The 1,600-nt window shown below is 36.6% G+C and overlaps 1 protein-coding gene across 1 annotated transcript in view; it reads right to left on the bottom strand.

The window, feature by feature from the left end:
* Nucleotides 1-511: 511 nt before the first annotated feature.
* The window catches only part of LOC103801278 (solute carrier family 25 member 40-like), a gene marked incomplete at its 3' end in the record, with an annotated part of 11,930 nt that continues 10,841 nt past the window's right edge, over nucleotides 512-1,600 (bottom strand). Inside the window, exons 7-8 of the mRNA XM_009073686.1 lie at nucleotides 909-1,018; nucleotides 512-593 (exon numbers count right to left, since the gene is read on the bottom strand). Of these exons, the coding sequence (XP_009071934.1) occupies nucleotides 512-593; nucleotides 909-1,018 (192 nt within the window). The remainder of the gene's footprint in view (nucleotides 594-908; nucleotides 1,019-1,600) is intronic.

Raw genomic sequence — 1,600 nt, 5'->3', positions numbered from 1 at the left:
ATAAGCCGGGGTTTGGACCAGCACAGGGAGCCCTTTGCCTGCTGGATTCCCAGAGGACAAGAGCTGCTGCTGGACCTTCAGGAGAGAACTGGATCTGCAGGATCACTGCTCCAACAAACCCATCACTCCAGGAGGACTGCAGCCACCGTTTAATAGGACTACTACTACACCCTGACTGACAGGGTGTCAGGTTACTTTCTGACTCTGTCAGGTTACTTTTTTTTTGTACTGTTGCATTTGTGTTGTTTTGTTGTGTTGTTCATATTAAATTGTACTTCTGATTCAGAGTCTCTCACCGGTTTGCTTTTCAAACCAGCACACCTAGGAGATAAAAATTATCTTAAGAGATAGTACAATTTGCAGGAGACAAAAGGGCTGGGGGATAGAAATTTTAGATAAACTTTAGAAGAAGAGACAAATATTTACAATTCCTACAAAAAGTCTGTATACCCAAACACTGTTTTATTTTTTGAAACATTATGGGATTTTTTTCTTCTTACCAGCAACTTACTTTTTAAGGTCTCACTCTCCCACAGTTCAGTCTGCCTATGTGTTTTCACTACATCAAATGGCAGAGTTATGACAGCTGCAATCTATCAGGAAAAGGAATCAGTTTTAATGTTAGTGCACAAACAATTAAAATTTAAGTAAATTTTAAAATTCATGTGGACACAATTTCAAACTAGATCTGATATTCTGAGTGCACGATATTATTGTCTTGTATTTCAGAACACTGTCATTTATTCAGATATATCTCATCAGCTTGAAAGCCAGGCTATGTATGTTTAGAGTATATGTACCCCAAAACACAACATTTCTGAGAGAATCATCTAACATCACATCTCTTTCAAATACTCCATTAGTGATAACAATAAAGAGTAGTAAAAGAAATGAAATTATATACTTACAGAGCCAGATGCTGCTCCTGAAGTAAAAGCAATTAAAAATGTAGGTTCATGCACACTGAATTCCTTGCACATCATCTTCTTGAAACGTTCATAATTATACCAGTACATTGCTATGATTATAAAAAAGTAAACTTGCATTACAATAGGTTTGTATGTCAAACACAGAAATTCTTTTATCAAGTACAGTTTTAGAAATTCTACTGTGCCAACAGAAGCAAAAAGAAACAAGACCTGAAAGTTTATTAAGAGTGTCCTCTGTGATAACCCATGGACAGATTCCCTTGTTCCACTAATCGCCAAATACCAAATTTCTAAATATAATGCAAATTAACCATTTTGCCATTCCCACAAAGTGGCTCCTACCTTAATACAATCTAACCCATGCACTAGAGGCTCCTACCTTAATACAATCTAACCCAAACCCAAACTCACATTCAATTTAACATAAATCAAAACATAGGCTGCTAATTATTCTCAGTGTTGTCAGGAATATTTCACCTATTTCATACATCTAACCACTGCTGTAAAAATGTGTTTCATACAAAATGAAAGGCTGCTCAGGACTGCGTCAGACTTTTCTGAAGGACAGAGTATACAATTTAATTCTGAGAAATACAATTTTGCTCCCTGAAACTACTGGGGGGGAAATGCTTCTGTGAGGACTGTCAAAGGCAAGTCAAACAAACACCTTT

This window comes from Acanthisitta chloris, unplaced genomic scaffold (assembly GCF_000695815.1).
Source record: "Acanthisitta chloris isolate BGI_N310 unplaced genomic scaffold, ASM69581v1 scaffold36304, whole genome shotgun sequence".
Classification (NCBI taxonomy): domain Eukaryota; kingdom Metazoa; phylum Chordata; class Aves; order Passeriformes; family Acanthisittidae; genus Acanthisitta; species Acanthisitta chloris.
Note: the sequence above shows the minus strand (reverse complement) of the source record. Positions and strands in the feature narration are given on the sequence as shown.